General features: G+C 38.8%; 1 protein-coding gene across 1 annotated transcript in view; it reads left to right on the top strand.

The window, feature by feature from the left end:
* cachd1 (cache domain containing 1) overlaps positions 1–17838 on the top strand; it is an 83804-nt gene that overhangs the window by 50905 nt on the left and 15061 nt on the right. Inside the window, exons 5-15 of the mRNA XM_014992687.2 lie at positions 2162–2288; positions 3587–3731; positions 3847–4063; positions 4163–4312; positions 7197–7463; positions 9708–9857; positions 10225–10348; positions 10486–10603; positions 13427–13595; positions 13682–13824; positions 14494–14675. Coding sequence (XP_014848173.2) covers positions 2162–2288; positions 3587–3731; positions 3847–4063; positions 4163–4312; positions 7197–7463; positions 9708–9857; positions 10225–10348; positions 10486–10603; positions 13427–13595; positions 13682–13824; positions 14494–14675 — 1792 coding nt within the window. The remainder of the gene's footprint in view (positions 1–2161; positions 2289–3586; positions 3732–3846; positions 4064–4162; positions 4313–7196; positions 7464–9707; positions 9858–10224; positions 10349–10485; positions 10604–13426; positions 13596–13681; positions 13825–14493; positions 14676–17838) is intronic.

The raw sequence follows: 17838 nt of genomic DNA, 5'->3' as shown, positions 1-17838 counted from the left end.
ATTTTTGTTCATTTTGTATTAGTTTGGAGTTCGTCTAGCATGTCTAGCTTTATTGACTGGAAATCTCCGTGAAGGCCACCGACATTTCCTAAACCAACATGTTTCATAAATGTGGTTACAACATATTTATCAAGACATATATATATATATATATATATATATATATATATATATATATATATATATATATATATATATATATATATATATATATATATATATATATATATATATATATATATATATAAACATTTTTCTTTTTTTGTTTCATTGTTTTGTTTGGGGATTTTTTTTTAGTTGAACACTGAATACTTTTCAAACTTGACCAAGCTTGGAAGAAGGTTTTATAAACTATCTTCATATCTCTGGATTTTTTTGGCATCATTATAGTATTATTGTACGCAATCTGATTTGGTATTTGAAAAACAAAGCAATTTTGTACTTAATGATCTGTAAGACAAACAGTGAAAGCAGTAAGAGAAATATTTCACTTTGGTTTTATATAAAAAACAGATAGCAAAGTTTTCTATAAAAGGTAGAAGTCTTGAAGCAAGTTTTATTTTTTTTTCTACTGACTAAACAAGAATGGACTCCCATTAAGATCCAGTACTATAAACAACCATCCCAATAGCTTTAACATAATCAAGCTATCAAGTGTAAATTCACAACAGACTGTTATTTTTTCACCAATATCAGGTGGCTCAACAGGGAATTACTGTAGTTTTGTGAATAAAAGCAGATGGGAAAGCTAAAGTAGTAGCAAGTAGTTGTCGTGTGGTCCCCACTTCTTGGTGTAGATAGCCATTTGTCTTCACAAGCCTTCTTCTACTGTCAGCACTACAAAAGTGGTTCCTGTTTATATGAACCAAAGAGAGATGAGGTGGCAAAGGAGAAATGTTCAACACGAGGTGAACCTGTTTAAGTGGCTTTTCTTTCTTGATGAAGTGTAGTCAGTGTTTTTTTTTTTTTTTTTGGTTGAATAAAGATTGTGTTTTTTTCTCTAATTCCCAACTAAAACATCAGCCCTTTTCTTAATGACGAAGTTAAGAAATGTGTGAGTTTGTGGAATGAGCTGACAGAGAACGATTCTGGAGTGTCTGGCAGTGATTGTAGAACTAATTAACAGAAGAATAAACATCTTGAAATCCTTTTCCAGGTCACGGAAACCAACTTCCATAAAGCTACAAATGACCTCCTGGATGTTTATTGAATGCTTATTATTGCTACGAACTCAAAGATTAAACATCTGGGCAAATAGTTTCACTCACCATAATAGACTACCCAAATAACAAGTAATAACCTCATGTGGCTTATGAAAATGAAGTCATTTGTTTTCTTGTCATATACCGACTATGTTTTGCTACTTCAGCGAGTGCATCTTTTGAAATGGTCAATTAGGATAGGATTTGGTAGTTTGACCTGATGTTTGCATTTTTATATTTTAATAGCTTTAAGGTTGCCTAAGGAGCAATTTTGCTTTTTCTTTTTTTTTTAATAATAGTCACCTTCTATTTTCTCAGACTTTGGCCCCAAAAGAGTTGGTGGGCAGTTGGTTTTTAGATGGAAGTACAAAAGCCAGTGAAAGAATTGGTAGTAACTAAATTGGAGTCTAAGTAAGGCCTAAATGAGTAAGATCTGCTAATGGAGTTTATCATGAAAGTCATGATTGGGAAAAGAATAAGTTATTCGCCCCACTGCTATCTATAGCTGAATATTTTTATGGGTTGAAAATTACAAAACAGTAAATAAGGCTGTTTTTTTTTTTAGGTCTGGTAAATCTGGAACTTTATTATGCGAGAATGGAAAATGATTTGCATTTTCAAACTTTACTTTCTTCTGATTAAATATCTGAATTTTCCAAAATGAGTCGTATTGACCAGATCTTTTCCCACTGACTATTTCAAGTCTTGAGTCGAACCTTTTATGGAAGGAATTGACGTTTCATGAGCTTGTTTTAGATCGTCATTTTGTTCTGCGATCCACGTATTTAACACATTTAACTGAACCTGAGCAGTACTAAACACTTCTCTGTGTTTGGGATGCTGTTGGTTTCACTTCGAAAATCCTTTTATTGTGTTTGTTTCTCCCAGGCACCTCCACATGTCATCAGCCTGCTGAATTTTTTAATTACCAATTGTTTTGTCTTCCATCTTATGTGCAGTGTTGGCGGACAACCTGAAGTCCAACCCAGGGATAAAGTGGCAGTACTTCAGCTCAGAGGAGGGCATATTTACCGTCTTCCCCGCCCACAAGTTTCACTGCAAAGGAAACTACGAACATCGCAGCCGGTACATATCGCCCCTTCTCTCTTAAAATGGTTACATTTTTAAAATGTATTTAGGCACTATTCTTTTAAGCAGATAATGAAATCTTTTCCCGCTCTACACACTCGTGACAGTTAGATCTGTCTGCCATGTTGTTGCCTTCGTCTTCATCACCCCCATGCACCCTTCACCCTGCTGCCCCCTCCTCTACTGGTTGCTGTAGGGTGGCCCAGAGGGCATGCTCATGGCATGCCGCCCTTGTACTTCATGACCATACATGCCTTTAGCAGGAATGTGCCTCTGTGCCACTACAGACTGATGGAATTTCACACCCCAAGTCTGTTTTTTTTTCCTTTTTCTTTTTATAAACCCTGACTTGAATATATCTTTCACTTTATTCCTTATGTACTTTGCGTCTTCACTTGATTTTTCTCATCGCAGTTTGAATTAGCAACTTGGCGTTTGGCCATGGGGAGAAAGGATGTTGTTTGGCCAGCTTGAGTTGTGAATAAGGCTTTGTGAGCAGAACCCCCCACCCCATACGTCTGTACGTGTCTTCTTGTCCAGCAGACCACACACAGTGGCTTTGAATCCACGTCCCATTCTGCTTACAACATACAGCCATCGATATGTCAAACTGTGGATTGTGAACAATTTAGTTCCAACCCAACGGTTTCATTGGTTCAGGATAAATGATTGAACTCATCGGATGCACTAATCTGATTTCCAAAAGGAAAAGTTTCCTCTTTCATTACTTTCATAGTGATAACAAGTTGACTTTCCTAGAGCAACAATTGTAGGTTGTTCAAGTTGCATCAAAAAGTGAAACTCATTAATTATAGATTCATCACACACAAAGTGTATAGTGAATTTAATTCAAATATTTTATAAAAATGGATTGTTTTCTGGATACACTCACTCAAGCTAGTCAATTTCTTTTATAATTGCCCCTATTTTTGCAACTTGTGTGTTTTACCTTTTTCCATTGTTATGTGTGGATATTTATTTCTTTGACTTGGTGGCTTAGGTTCTTTCAGGGACGCATCTGTAACTATCTGGTGAACAATTGTCTTGACGACAGTCTTGCCTCTCTGGTTTGTGTGGACCATTGGGCTTTTCTGGAGAAAACTTACCCTAAATCTCAAACTATAGAAAACGTCAGACAGTAGTATGACCTTGGTTTGCACCCAAATGATCAGAAAATTGACAGAGATCATTAAAATTTTCAATACAGAAAAATCTGGGGGTGATGTAGAATGTTAGGTACCTGGTGGACTGGACTGGACTGGAGCGGACTTTGAGTTTTTGTGTTCTTGTTCCAGGCCTGTGTACGTCTCTGCAGTGCGCCCACAATCCAAACACATTGTGGTGATGGTCGACCATGGAGCATCTATAACAGATTCACAGCTTCAGATCGCCCGTGATTCTGCTCTTGTGATCCTTAATTCCATCGACGAACACGACAAGGTTTGTAAAAGGAAGCAGACGTTTCTCCGCTTGATTAGGAAACGATTATTTAGACGTTGCTTTGGAAGATCAAGAAGTTCATCTGTTTAGGTGAAAATGCCTTGTCCCTCTGCAGATCTCCATCCTGTCTGTGGCAGAGGCGGTCCGCTCCTGCTCTCTGGACCAGTGCTACAAGAGCCTGCTGTCTCCGGCCACTAGCGAGACTAAGAGGAAGATGGGCACCTTTATCTCTAACATCAAGGCCTCTAATGGAGCCACGCAGCATGCAGCTGGCTTCCAGAAGGCTTTCCAGCTCCTCCGCAACACCAGCAGCCTCAGCAAGCAGAGCTCCAGTAAGTCCAGACAAAACTTTCCCACTCCTGCTCTTTTGCATGTGTGACATGAGATTCCTTGAGCCCTTTAATCATTAAATGTTTCATGTCGCGCATTAGCTACAGATATGGTCATCATCTACCTTTCATCTGGCGTCACGTCTCGAGAGTCGTCCGAGCTGGAGAAGAGAGCGACGCTCAGCGTGGTTAGAGAGGAGAACCGGCACCTCAACAACTCCGTCATGATTCTCACTTACGCTCTTATGAATGGTGGGTGTCGATGTCAAATTTATTTATATAGCACTTTTAAAAACAGGTGTGAAACTGCACCAAAGTGCTGTACAAAAATTATAATAGAATAAGTTGATGAAAAGAGAAAGAGAAATAATACAAATGGATGGATCATCATGTGCTCGTTTCTACCAAATTAATTTCTTCTACCAGGTGTTTTCACAAATCGTTTGTTGTTTTATATATGCTATAGATTCTCTTTATTTTCTTGGAACCATTTTTTTATTTCACATTGATGGTGTTAAAATAGAACCAACTATCGGTACAATAATTAACCATTTTTTTTCCACCTGAAATTTTCACAGATCATTTGGTTACTTAGTTACATTATTGATTCTCTTTTTTTTTTTTTATCAGCATTAATATAAAACCAGAATAACAATTCTCACAATTTATTTTTCTACCAGATGTTTCCACAGATCATTTGTTTACTTATTTTTATGTCATTGACTTTTTTTGCGCATTCAATTAGAAAAAAAAATCTATATTAGTCAATCTTTACCAACTGTTTTTGAATTATTAAACATATTTGGTTGCATGGTACCAATCATAAAGGCTTGCAATAGTTAGATTCCTTGTGTGACTCCATCTGCCTCACCACTTAAAAAACTAGTTTGGCCCTAAAGCTGTTTGATGCATTTCAACAATCTGAAGTGCTCTTACATCAGCTTTTTGGCTCATTTTGAGGGGAATTGAGTTGTAGCTGTGAAATCTAGTCAGTTATGGGGAACATTTTTTTATACCTTTAATAAGTTCACTGTGTTGCTGTTGGAAAATGTGAAGTTTTGTTCATTTTTTGATGCCCCATCTCCTTTTATCTGTTCTCAAAATAAGCCTGGAGGTTACAAAGATGCTCTGAAACATTTGACGGTTTCTTGTTTATCTGTGTTGAGTCTGAGGTCTGTATTCTTCTTTCTCTCCATTTTCAGTGTCTTTGTCTTTCCATCTGCCTCCTTTAATTCCCACCTCCCTCCGCAGGGCGCACTAACCCACCCCTTCTGTGCATGCATTAGGCCACCATTAATACAAATCATTTTTGCATCGGAGAATGGAAATGAGGTACATCTAAGAGAAAGGGGGAGAGCGAGACTTCAAAGGGCCGCGCCGCTGCCTGGACGTGTGTGACTGACAGAGGACCTTGGCTCTTTAAAGAGAGATGATGAAAAGGATGCAGAAATCTCTCGTTCTCCTGGTGTATTAGCATTGCATATTCAGAAAAACATTTGTTTCGTGGCTGATGCTGTTGCACGACTCTGAAAGGCTCGGCTTGTGGATGGGCTGGGGAAGAGGGGTGTCTTTTTTTTTTTTTTTTTTTGCTACATCTCCTGCCAAATGTGAAGTGCTGATTGTTGAAGGAGATCAGCAGTCTTACCGGCACTACAATGCACAGTTGTGTGTTTCACTGTGTGTGTGTGTGTGTGTGTGTGTGTGTGTGTGTGTGTGTGTGTGTGTGTGTGTGTGTGTGTGTGTGTGTGTGTGTGTGTGTGTGTGTGTGTGTGTGTGTGTGTGTGTGTGTGTGTGTGACAAGTTGCAAAAATCTCTGGCTTCTGCAGTCCATTGTTTTGTAGCTCGATTCTTAATCAGATGTAAAAAGAAAAAAGAAACATTTTCTCCCTTCAGATCAAATATTTTTGGGGAATATTGGAGCATAAGGACCCCTGCAAATGAAAACTGCAGGTATTTCTGCTCAGCCTGAGCTGTCACCAGATTTCCCTCCTGGAGTCCGTTTGACGCTGCCACCCATCGCCTCCACTCTGCGGTCCAGCAGGGTGATCAAACGAGCAGAGCCCTGGCATTAAAAAGAAATCCCACTGTAATCCGTTCAGTGATTGGACGCTGGCAGACGCTCGACTCTGTCCTTCTCGACGGCCGTTGGGATGCCAAATGTTCCAGGTGACAGCTGTGGGGGCTTGTCACCTATCCATCCATCCATCCCTTGGTTGAATGACCTTGTGATGCCTGTTAAGATAGTCAAATGTGTGCTTTGCTGTCTATGTTCTGCATGTTTATGTTTAAGTATTGGCAGATTTATTTATGTCATGGTGTTGGAGTTGACAGACGACAGCTGGGCTTGGAGGGAGCTTGGGTTGGCTCAAGTCGCGCTTGTCAAGTCGGGGCCTGAATATATTAAAAGAAATTCCTGATGCAGATGCAGAAAAAAAGTTCCAAAATTTGTAAACAGTGCTTTTGACTTTCCACTAAGAAAATGTGAGAAGTTGAAGTGTTTTATGGGTTTCTATGTGATTAAAAAAAACAAAAACAAAACAAAAAAAAGCAGGGTTTACACATAGAAATCTGCAAAGTGTGGCTTATATTTGTGTTCTGCTGTGGATCACCACAGCATGATGCTGCCACCACAAAATTTCACAATGGGCATGTGACTCGGGGTGTTCAAAGTTCCATCTTAAGTGATCAGAACATATTCCACTGGAATTCTTTCTGCTTTTTTAAACAATTTGACAATCTTGCCATTCTCTTTCAACAATCAATATTACATGTTTTATGGTTAATAAATGATGCATTAGGCAAGTCATTGCCTATTGATGCATTTAATGGATGATAATTTAATGGATGATAATTTGTCCCAGAAAGTTTTGCGATAAGCAATAACAGAGTCATTTGACATCTTTTTCAAGTAATACACTGATAATGGAATAATAATACAAATTTGCTCTCTCAAAGACTAATAAAGTGAAAGTGTACAGATAAACCACAGAGGAACTGGAAGGAGGTTTGTGGTTATAATCTGGTAGAAATGTTAAATTTAACAGGTATCAATATTTTTGCAAGACTTCATTCATATGTGAAAGACAATTTTGGTTGGTTTCTCAGATTCTCTTCCCCTTCCTATTTCCTCTCCCAGAGGGAGTCACAGGCCTGAAGGAGCTGGCCTTCCTCAGAGACCTCGCCGAGCAGAATTCCGTCAAGTACGGCGTCGACCGAGCGTTGGAACAGGAGCGTGCCTCGCCCAGATCGGCCCCCATGATGCCGGTGGTGAAGGGCAGCATGATGGTGCTGAACCAGCTGAGCAACCTGGAGACATCAGTGGGACGCTTCTACATCAACCTGCCCAACCGCATGATCGACTTGGTGCGCTTCAGCCTGCCCTACGCCGACCCCATGGGGGACGGTGAGTGGTGGGGACCGGCTTGGGAGAAAGGAAAACTCCAGGATCCATCTCATACTTGACCATTTAAATATAGAAATGAATCAGTCAGGATTTAATTGGCCCATAACAAATTGGAACATTCTGTTTCATTTAACCACTTAAACCTTTATATAGAATATAAGAAATGCATTTGAGTATGCAAATAAAAAATGATTCTTTTTTAGATGAGAAAGTGGACATTTTATTGAATAAAATACAAAAAGCATTTCTTTAGTGAACACTTGATCATTTGTAGCAACAGATGCATCTGCAGCTAAAAACTTTACAATTAGTAATTGGATAGCAAAAGGAGTTAATAGGATATTTTTTCAGATGGAATTTGAACCAGGTGTTTTTTTGTTTGTTTTTTTTTTTGTCTTTAAAAGCTAGTATTTGTATGTATATATCTATTGTACAGTTTTGACTTATTTACTGCTCTGAATGTGGTATTTTAGCAAATTACCTTTTTAGAGTCTGAATATTCCAGGTAACAATTAAATAATAAAAAATAAAAGTATTTAAATTAGTTGATGCATATTTCAATGATTAATCCGATTAATCGTTTCAACTCTAACACCAAGTTGGATTTTCATTCATCATTAGCATTTTGATCGTTTTTGTTGTAACAGTTTCAAATGCTGTAACAAATACAGTGTGTTGATTTTATTATTCTTAATTTAAAAATTAAATGAACAAAATCTGAGTTTAAAAGTGCAGCTGGTATCTCAGAGGCATGATTTTTACATTCAACAGCAAATTAGAAACGTCTTCATTCCAGCACTAAAGCATGTCTTCCATTGTCCATTGCACAAATGGAGCAAGAATGTTTTTATTATACCAAGAAAGTTATACATTTTCAGTTTTTGTGTTGACTAAATTCAACAACATAATGTTCTATGATTGCATTGTTACATTGTTATCTGATTAAAGTTTTACCTCCATGGTGCTTTAGTCGGCCATATTTGCCCAGATTGTTGGTAGAATACATTGTGCAGACGGAGCCTTGAGAACTTTGTCCTTTTTCTGTTTTGCTGCCAAATCATGCTGCATTTGATTTATGGTGGCCCCCCACCTGCCCCCCCACACACACATTAAAAGCACAGCTGCTAAGTGTGTAAAAAAAACTAACTTTAAAACCACCTTTTATTCCAGTAACATAATCTCACACATGGAAAAAAATGCCTGCAGTTCTCCAACAGTGAGCTCTGGGGATGTTTTTACCTCTGTACATGCTGCTCATGATGTAAGAAAATCTCACCAGTCTTGTCACAAATTCTGTTGCATTAAACTTTTTATGTAGTGATTTTTATTTTTTTATTTTTTTTTATGACAGGAGTTATGTTTTGCAGTTTTCTAATATGTGAAAATCAGTACAGATCTGCTTCACTTCAGTCAAGAGCGGTTATGGAAAATGAAGAGTGGTTGTGGAAAAGGGGCCTCTGTGCTGCTTTATATTATTAAGTCAGAGAAACAGGAAGTTGTAGATTAGTCATTAAAATCTCCTGGACCCCTCTGCTGACTAAGTTATAAAAGAAAAGAATAGATTAAAAATAATAAAGTATCGGAAGCATAAATATTTGTTGCTCTGGTTCATTTTCTTATAACAAAGTTGTACTCAAATTAAAGGTTGGGTTTCAGTGTGAAAATATACTTCAGTAAAATCTGAATTTATTTTAAAATACTTTACTCATCTGTTTTAGCTGTAAATGTGTGGATATCTTTGCTTTTAAAAACCTGTTTTAAAGCTACAAAATTAGTATAACAGAAACCTTTATTTGCTGTTAAAAAATGTCTCAACAGCGTAGTTAGTAAACTATGTCACGCTGTTGCATGACATAGTTTTTACTAATTCAGAGCCTTTTGGGCTGTTTGGGACAATAGAAAAGGGTAGCCATCTTGCAGTCAGGAAGCTGAGGTTTGGATTTCAGCTTCCTTCCTATCCATATGTTGTTCCGTTGGTCAAGGCACGTAAATCTAATTTAACTGTCCATGTATGTGAATGTGGCTTGTGTGTAGAGCTTTAGGTGTTCAGTATGACTAGAAAACCATTATGTATTCTTAAGTTCAGTCAATTTGTTTTTCCTACTATAAACTATAATAATATTGCTTAATGGCTGGCAAATTGTGATGTGTTTCGACATGGTTCAAAAAGAAAAGAGCATCTAGAATAGAAATGTCTTTTGAAGACCTTCCAGCTGCCTCACGTACCTGTTGCATCTCCTCCAGGTTTCATCATGACTGTGAGCCGGCCCTGTTACTTCGGTAACCTGCTCCTCGGTGTGGTCGGAGTGGATGTGAACCTGGCTTACATCCTCGAGGACGTCACCTACTACCAAGACTCGCTGGCTTCTTATACATTTCTCATTGACAACAAAGGTACATAGAGGCACATACAGCAAAATCACGTCTGATTCGTGCAAAAATGTTGAGCCAATCTTGATCTCCAACTCTTTCAAGCATGTCTGCTTGGCAGACAAGTGAAACATTAGTGAGGTTTTTATTGCATGGCACTGATTGCTTTCAGTGCAGTTAGGAAGCTTTTAGTGTGATGCATTCACTGATTAGAAAAAGTTTGGAATGTTTTGTTTCTTATCGGCCAATAAGTTTTCAGAACCAATCAAGCAGGAAATCTGGGTACTATATAACCTCCTGGTGGATTTCTGCTTGTAATCTTTGACTATTCAAGTAAACCCATGGAACAAATACAGTTCCACTGTTTTAATCTTGCATTTGATCTTGAAAGGTTACACCCTGATGCACCCATCTTTGACCAGACCATACCTGATGACAGAGCCGCCCCTGCATACTGATATTATCCACTACGAGAACATCCCAGGATTCCCTGTTGTCCGAAACAACATCCTCAGGTGAGGGAACATCAACAACTATTTGGAAAGTGACAAAGAGAGCAGTAGCTCAAATTGCTCAAGGCATGGCTGTACGAGTAGGAAGATTTTGGGTCACATTTTTACACTAATCTTGCGATTGACTGTTCTGTTTGCAGCCTCCCTTTAGGCAGTCAGATCATTGCTGTGCCTGTCAACTCTTCCCTTTCCTGGCACACAAACCGGCTGAGGGACAACAGCAAAGATGCATACAATGTCAGCTATGCCTGGAAACTGGTAGGTGTTCGGTCGGTGTGTGGTCCAATAACCACTGAGAACACATCCTTTTTATTCATGTTTACCTCCACATCTGAAGTACATTATTGTCGCTGCACTGCGCTCTAAAGTCCTGCCAAGATTTATGCTCTCATCCTTCACCGTCTTAAATTAGTTTTAGTGTAACAAAACCCATTAAGCCCCAACACCCAGAACCTGTCTGAATCCGGGGTGAATGTTTGGAACAAATTGCAACAGGACGGCCACATCACCATGACACCGCTCTGAGACTTTCTTCTTCCTGTCATTTAGATGCTTTGGCAGAAGCAGAAGAATCATCTTTAATTTCAGCATGCCACTTTTGCTTCTTTTTAAATGCCTTCTGACATCTGGGTTATTCTTTCCAAACGAGAACAAGCGTTCAAACAAGTCACATTTGACATGAGTTTGGCAGTGCTGCAGGCTTTTCAATGGGCTTTCCAGAGCCAGAACATCACTGAACCTGCCTACAAAAACATCACTTGAGAAGAGAGTTTTGTTTCCCACACAGGTCGCCCCGTTTTGCACTGCTAATAATATCCAGGTGGATTGAGATGCAGATTTATTTGAAGAGATGGTTTTATGACAATTATATTACTACCTGATTTTATGTAAAAAAAAATAAAATGTAGCAATAGAAGAACAATGAAGGGTTATTTTAAGATCTATTTTTGAAAGGGACACATTTATGTTCTCCTGCAGCCATAAATCTCTGGCATTGTAAAGTTGAGCTTGTCTTTAAAAACACGAATGCTGAACACAAGGATTTTAAAGCTTCAGATTTATTTGGAGGCATAAGTAATTGCTCCCCTGGGTATGTGAAGATGAGTTAAGATACACATTAGAGTGTCTCCAAAATTAAAATTGTCTTCATTTTCACAATTTGGGGATGTAGCTTTGATGTTTTTTCCAGCTCTCAATTAGTTTGCCATTTTTGCTTTTTTTTTTTTTTTTTACCTCAATTTCATTTAGCCATTACTTATCAGTTATTTAAGTATTTGTATGTTCATATGCAAATGTTCACACTTTACAATTTAACTGTACCGTATTTTCCACACTATAAAGTGCACCGGATTATAAGGCGCACCTTAAATGAATGGCCTATTTTAAAACTTTTTTCATATATAAGGCGTTTAGAATAGACACTACAGTAGAGGCTGGAGTTACGTTATGCATCCACTAGATGGAGCTGCACTAAAAAGAATGTCAACAAAACAGTCCGACTCCGGTCGGTTAGGAGAGCCTTCCGCGACTGGGCCGGGGCGTGGCCGGACGATGGTCACCCTTCTCAGTTCGCGCACAGCATGTTTGTGGAGAACGTGGTGCTAAATGACCTGCAGACGACCTGATTATAGACGATCGATAGGTAGATAGGTCAGTCAAACTTTATTAATAGATTACAAAACAGCGTTCTGACAGCTATCCCAGCATGCACCGAGCGCTGCTTCTTCTACGGGCGAAAATGAAGTCGGCAGTTGCTTACCGTAGTTGCTAGACCTGTTGTGGCTCAATATTGGTCCTTATATAAGGCGTACCGGATTATGAGGTGCACTGTCGGCTTTTGAGGAAATAGAAGGTTTTTAGGTGTGCCTTACAGTGCGGAAAATACGGTATATTGTTTTCTAGAGATTTTACAGTACACCTTTGTTTCACTGATTATGGCTCTAAACTCCTGAAATTTGGCCAGTTATGACCTGTGAACAACCAAAAATAAATTGCAATGACTTTCTAATTGATCTTTATGGGAGTCGCATAACTATATTTTCTACAAGTAGAAAATATTGTTTTCTAATGGTAGGAAACATAGGAGATTATAGAAAATGCATGAAACATTCCCAAGTTGGGTACACATTGATGCATGATCACAAAATCCTGAGTTCAAAAAGATCAAAATTGGAAAATGGTCTTGAGAAGTCAGGGAAATACATGTTTTTAGACTTTTACCTTTTAAAAATGATCAACTACATAAATGTATGTTGATTAAGTTTAAATGAAATCTTTTATTTTATATTTGCAACATCATCATCAGATCATTTTTACCAAACCTCAGTTGTTCTGCTTTTGGATTTACTGACTGAGAATCCATCGTAAAACTAATTCAAAGCCCATCTTAAAGTATGGTTTGAGATGAAACCTGTGGTTTTCTTAACTAGTTGAGATGCAAAACAAAGCTCTGAGCTGCTGTTTAATATTTTTGATATTTCATAACAAAGATAAGAAATATTACTAACACTGCTTTAAAGAATATGTATTTAGTGCAGAATAATTACTTCATCTGTTGAGAAGTGCTAAAACAAATTAGTTTAATTGTAAAAAAAAAAAAAACAACAACTGTAAATTAGCCTTTTATCTCATTACCCAACTTCAGCTTTGAGATATTTTTATGATTTATACAACAAACGGATAATGAAACTCAACAAGATAAATGTTTTTAGTTTAAATATTAAGTTGTCGTAAAAGCAGATGGATAAATTGAGAAATCTGAGCCTGGAAAAGTATTGAGTTGTCAAATAGGACTCTGGAAATCTTGAATTGCAAAATAATTCGTCTTGTATGTCAGTTGCAGGAAAATTTTTCAAATAATAAGGAATTATTCATACCAAACTGTAACTCTTTCTCCATGTTGTAGACTTGCATTGTTTGGTACATTTCTTTAAAAGGGTATTACAGAATCAAAAGTCCCGGTTATACAACTTGTTTTTAATTAGTTTTTATCAAAAGACATTCAAAAGAGATTGTCTTTTGACAGTCATTGGGTGTGTCCAACTAAAAGCATCCAATAAGCTCTCCTCTTTTATCCCTCAGGTCCAGGACACGTCTTTTATTCTGTGCATCGTGTACATCCAGCCGGAGATCCCAGTGAAGCAGCTGAAGAACCTGAACACGCCTCCCAGCTCTAAGCTGCTGTACCATCGCTTAGACCTGCTGGGCCAACCCAGCTCCTGCCTGCACTTCAAGCAGCTCGCCACTGTTGGTACGGACAACTCTAAATTCAACAGACCCTTATTATAATTTTACTGAGCTCTAACTGACTCTACTGTCCCTCTGCCTATTTCCCAGAATCCCCCACAGTGATGCTGTCTGCTGGTAGCTTCTCCTCTCCGTATGAACATCTCAGTCAGCCGGAGACGAAGCGGATGGTGGAGCACTACACGGCCTACCTCAGCGATAACACCAGGCTTATTGCCAATCCAGGCCTCAAGGTACGCAAGCCCTTAAAACACACAACATTCACACACAGAGGTATTTCGTTTACCTAACAAACACATGGCGCACCCCCAGCCTGAGGCCTGTTTACATCTCTTCCTCCTGTTATGACGCTCACATTCTAAACTTCAACTTAACCCTGACATGTTTTGCGGAGGACTGTGCTTTAATAGGTGTTTTTTGATCAACTTTGTTTTTAAATAATTCTGCTGGTAAAATTTCAGAAGTTGTGAAGATGTTCTGCAACTTTAAGAGGAAGGGGATAAACTCCCACAAAGGTTTTGGCATTCTGTGTGCATTCCTTTCCTGGGGGGAGTTGGAAGTCCAAAGCGGAGTCTCAGTGCAGATTCCCAGGCTAGTCTTAAAGACCCCCTCCAGTGACCTCATCACCCCTTTCAAACTCGGAGGTTTGTCTCAGAATGGTTCTGAGATGGGATTTTTCCAGGCTTAGCGATTAATCAGTCAGATTTATTTCCTCTAATGCCACCTCATAAATGGATTTTCTTTTTTAGTCATTTTGTTCTCAAGGCAAACATTGTAAAAAAAAGTTTTCACAACTTGGATTCAAGGCAAAAACACACAAAATGGATCCAAGTTTCTTCAACCCCTGCTGTTTCTCTCCATCCTTTCTCATCTTTCATCCCTTCTTCTTTTCCCCTCCACAGTCCTCTGTCAGGAACGAGGTTATGGCAACCAGTCATGTTACGGATGAGTGGATGACACTAATGGAAATGAGTAGCCTCAACTGCTACATTGTGCGCCGTTACATAGCAACGCCCAGCGGGGTGCTCCGGATTTACCCAGGATCGCTGATGGACAAAGCATTCGACCCGACCCGCAGACAATGGTGAGGTTTACTTGGTGGGTTTTAAAAGGGGGGCAAGATGACATTAAAGGTGTTTGGAGTTTTGTTTTCGGGCTGCGAAGGGCGATCCAGAATAGTTCTGGAGTTTGCTCCTGTTAAAGAGAAACAAATGTGTGATATTCATAGCTTCAGTCTGGTAAAGTTACTCTTATGAAGTTTGAACTGCTTTTTTGTTCCTTTCTATTATTAAGTCAGTTACTGTCAAATTTATGTTTTCTGAATTATAACTCATGTGAGCACAGTGCTATTGTATGAGGGGCCGTTTAGGACAAAATTTACGTTTTGTCTCTCACACACTACCAAAAAGTCTCGCATACTCCAAAAAAGTTGCCTCGCATACTCAAAAAAATTACGTTTTGTCTCTCACACACTACCAAAAAGTCTCGCATACTCCAAAAAAGTAGCCTCGCATACTCAAAAAAATTACGTTTCGTCTCTCACACACTACCAGAAACTCTCGCACACTCCAAAAATTACGTTTTGTCTCTCACACACTACCAAAAAGTCTCGCATACTCCAAAAAAGTTGCCTCGCATACTCAAAAAAATTACGTTTTGTCTCTCACACACTACCAAAAAGTCTCGCATACTCCAAAAAAGTAGCCTCGCATACTCAAAAAAATTACGTTTCGTCTCTCACACACTACCAGAAACTCTCGCACACTCCAAAAATTACGTTTTGTCTCTCACACACTACCAGAAACTCTCGCACACTCAAAAAAAGTAGCCTCGCATACTCAAAAAAATTACGTTTTGTCTCTCACACACTACCAGAAACTCTCGCACACTCCAAAAAAGTAGCCTCGCATACTCCAAAAAATTACGTTTTGTCTCTCACACACTACCAGAAACTCTCGCACACTCAAAAAAAGTAGCCTCGCATACTCAAAAAAATTACGTTTTGTCTCTCACACACTACCAAAAAGTCTCGCATACTCCAAAAAAGTAGCCTCGCATACTCAAAAAAATTACGTTTCGTCTCTCACACACTACCAGAAACTCTCGCACACTCCAAAAATTACGTTTTGTCTCTCACACACTACCAGAAACTCTCGCACACTCAAAAAAAGTAGCCTCGCATACTCAAAAAAATTACGTTTTGTCTCTCACACACTACCAGAAACTCTCGCACACTCCAAAAAAGTAGCCTCGCATACTCCAAAAAATTACGTTTCGTCTCTCACACACTACCAGAAACTCTCGCACACTCCAAAAATTACGTTTCGTCTCTCACACACTACCAGAAACTCTCGCACACTCCAAAAAATTACGTTTCGTCTCTCACACACTACCAGAAACTCTCGCACACTCCAAAAAAATAGCCACGCACACTAAAAAAAATACTAAAATGTCACACACACACAAACGTTAACTTTCTCGCACACATACACTGCTACCAAGCTCGCACATTCACAAACGTTAACTGTCTCGCACACATACACTAACAGCTCGCACATTCACAAACGTTAACTGTCTCGCACACATACACTGCTACCAGCTCGCACACACACACACACACACAGACGTTTATCTCTCACATACACAAGACTAAAGTTGAACACACAGTACTAAGACTCGTTTTTTGAATGTGTGAGAGCGAGACTTTTTTTGAATGTGTGAGAGTTGTCACGGAAGAGGCGGGGCATAATTTTTGGATCAAACTGCGCATGCGTAGATCCTAAACTATAATTTTCCATTTTTGACTCACTGTATGTTGTATTACTTAGTATATTTGTGTTTTTAAATATATATAAATATATTGAAACTATCTTTCAATAGCTACCTTATATTAAACTATGTTAAGGACAAATGTCAAACATAGTGCAAATATTTTGAAAACAAAGTAAAAGATCTTGCAGGTATATTAATCTCCTTCCTCCTTCATCAGAAATGAAAAATTATAAATGCACACTATGTGTTGGGAACCTGTGTTTGTTGACTGACTTTTATTTGTCAGGCTTACGAGACAAAAGCTGAAAAAAGATCGATTTTCTTCGCTTTCAAAATAACACAAAACAGCGAAAAAAGACCTCCACACCGGACCTCGTTTATTTATGTATGTATTTTTATTTTGATAGCTGCCGATTAAACTGAAAGTTACACATTGACATGATCATATGAGTAGTTTTTACCGAGAAATCGATCAGAAGCGCCGTGAAAATGGTCAGATTCACCGGATCCACGTCTCTGGCTGCAATGCGCGCTCCCGTCACAGGGGGAACAGATTTTCACGGGGGAACAGAATTTCTCACAAGACCTCTTAATAATTCCTGTAATGCTGGCACCCAGTGGACAGATTGTACTACAGCAATTTTGCTATTTTTAATCAATCAATCAAATTCATTTATTTCTATAGCACATTTAATCTACAAGAAAGTTAAACGTTCTATATATATTTAAAATATATATAGCACAAATATACTAAGTAATAGAACATACAGTGAGTCAACAATCGAAACTTAAGGTTTAGGATCTACGCATGCGCAGTTTGATCCAAAAATTATGCCCCGCCTCTTCCGTGACAACTCTCACACATTCAAAAAAAGTCTCGCTCTCACACATTCAAAAAGAGTTTCGCTCTCACACATTCAAAAAAAGTCTCGCTCTCACACATTCAAAAAACGAGTCTTAGTACTGTGTGTTCAACTTTAGTCTTGTGTATGTGAGAGATAAACGTCTGTGTGTGTGTGTGTGCGAGCTGGTAGCAGTGTATGTGAGCGAGACAGTTAACGTTTGTGAATGTGCGAGCTGTTAGTGTATGTGTGCGAGACAGTTAACGTTTGTGAATGTGCGAGCTGTTAGTGTATGTGTGCGAGACAGTTAACGTTTGTGAATGTGCGAGCTGTTAGTAGTGTATGTGTGCGAGAAAGTTAACGTTTGTGAATGTGCGAGCTGTTAGTGTATGTGTGCGAGACAGTTAACGTTTGTGAATGTGCGAGCTGTTAGTGTATGTGTGCGAGACAGTTAACGTTTGTGAATGTGCGAGCTGTTAGTAGTGTATGTGTGCGAGAAAGTTAACGTTTGTGAATGTGCGAGCTGTTAGTGTATGTGTGCGAGAAAGTTAACGTTTGTGAATGTGCGAGCTGTTAGTGTATGTGTGCGAGACAGTTAACGTTTGTGAATGTGCGAGCTGTTAGTGTATGTGA

Source organism: Poecilia mexicana, unplaced genomic scaffold (assembly GCF_051168715.1).
Source record: "Poecilia mexicana isolate PSO_F unplaced genomic scaffold, ASM5116871v1 scaffold_4, whole genome shotgun sequence".
In the NCBI taxonomy this organism is placed as follows: domain Eukaryota; kingdom Metazoa; phylum Chordata; class Actinopteri; order Cyprinodontiformes; family Poeciliidae; genus Poecilia; species Poecilia mexicana.
This window is presented reverse-complemented; position numbering and strand designations above follow the sequence as displayed.